The sequence below is a fragment of the Chaetura pelagica genome, unplaced genomic scaffold (genome assembly GCF_000747805.2).
Source record: "Chaetura pelagica isolate M959 unplaced genomic scaffold, ChaPel_1.0 scaffold222, whole genome shotgun sequence".
NCBI lineage: Eukaryota > Metazoa > Chordata > Aves > Apodiformes > Apodidae > Chaetura > Chaetura pelagica.
Genome location: NW_009952711.1, coordinates 6,420,818 through 6,421,845, shown reverse-complemented (window position 1 = coordinate 6,421,845; position 1,028 = coordinate 6,420,818). Strand labels below are relative to the sequence as shown.

The following is a 1,028-nucleotide window of genomic DNA, read 5'->3' as shown; positions in this document are numbered from 1 at the left end:
GGGGGCTGATCTTCAGAGACAGGCAGAGACCGGGGCGGCCTGCCCAGGCCCGGGTCCCCGGCCCCGCTGCCGCTGTGCTCCGACCGCCCCGCAGCGGGCTCACCTGCCAGCCGCAGAGCAGACATCCGCTGAAACTCCGGCTCCTGGAGCCACTTCCACATCCTGCGGAAGGTCTCCCGGCCCGATTTGAGCTTGCTCCAGGGCTTGGGGTTCCTCAGCAGGTCTGAGAGGGTCCCTTGAGAGCGGCACAGCACCCTCTGGGCGAAGATAGCCTGGGGGATGCTGTACCGCTTGAGCTCGGTGGTGATCCTCTGAGCTACTTCTTTGGTATTGATTTCTTCCATTTGCCCTGAATTACTTCCACTGTTGACCTGCGAACCAGTTACAGAAGGGTTTTGCTCCCTGGCAGAGCCCAGGATCTGCCCGTGGCTCTGGGCATTCAAGTGGGCATGGGGGTGGTGTGGGATCCCGTTGATAGGCACCATGCCAGCGGAGGTGGGGGTAAGGTGTTGGTCGCCATGCCTGGCTAACATGGCAGGGTGGTGGGCTTCAAATCCGTTAGGGGTGAGCATTTTCTCGGCGGGCATGGTGGCACTGGGGTGAGCGTAGTGGGGCAGCCCTTGCTGGGAGTTGTGGATGCTCCCCAGGCCCGATCCAGACAACGGAGAGAGGCTTTGCCCCATGCCGGTAACATCCTTATGATAGGGGGTGTAGAGATTGTTCATAGACGCCAGACCCCTCTCGTCCCGCATGAGCGTGAAGCTACCGCTCACATTGCCCGGTATCCGCTGGTGGGGGTGGTGGTGGTGGTGATGGTGGTGGTGGTGGTGAGGGAACTTGTCCGAGACGGTCGAGATGGGAGGTAGAGGCTGCAGAGGGGTTAAGGTGGTGTAGGTACTGCTCATGCTCATGCCGGGGGGTGTCTCGCAGGCCATGGTCATGGTGGGGTGCAGGGGGCCCGTCAGCGCGTGGTCGGGCGGCCGGTGGTGGTGGTGGTAGTCGCCGCCGTCGAGGATGGACGCCATGCC

General features: G+C 62.8%; 1 protein-coding gene across 1 annotated transcript in view; it reads right to left on the bottom strand.

The window, feature by feature from the left end:
- ONECUT1 (one cut homeobox 1) overlaps positions 1-1,025 on the bottom strand; it is a 14,600-nt gene extending 13,575 nt beyond the window's left edge. Inside the window, exon 1 of the mRNA XM_009994429.1 lies at positions 104-1,025. Within this exon, the coding sequence (XP_009992731.1) occupies positions 104-1,025 (922 nt within the window). The remainder of the gene's footprint in view (positions 1-103) is intronic.
- Between the last annotated feature and the right edge of the window lie 3 nt (positions 1,026-1,028).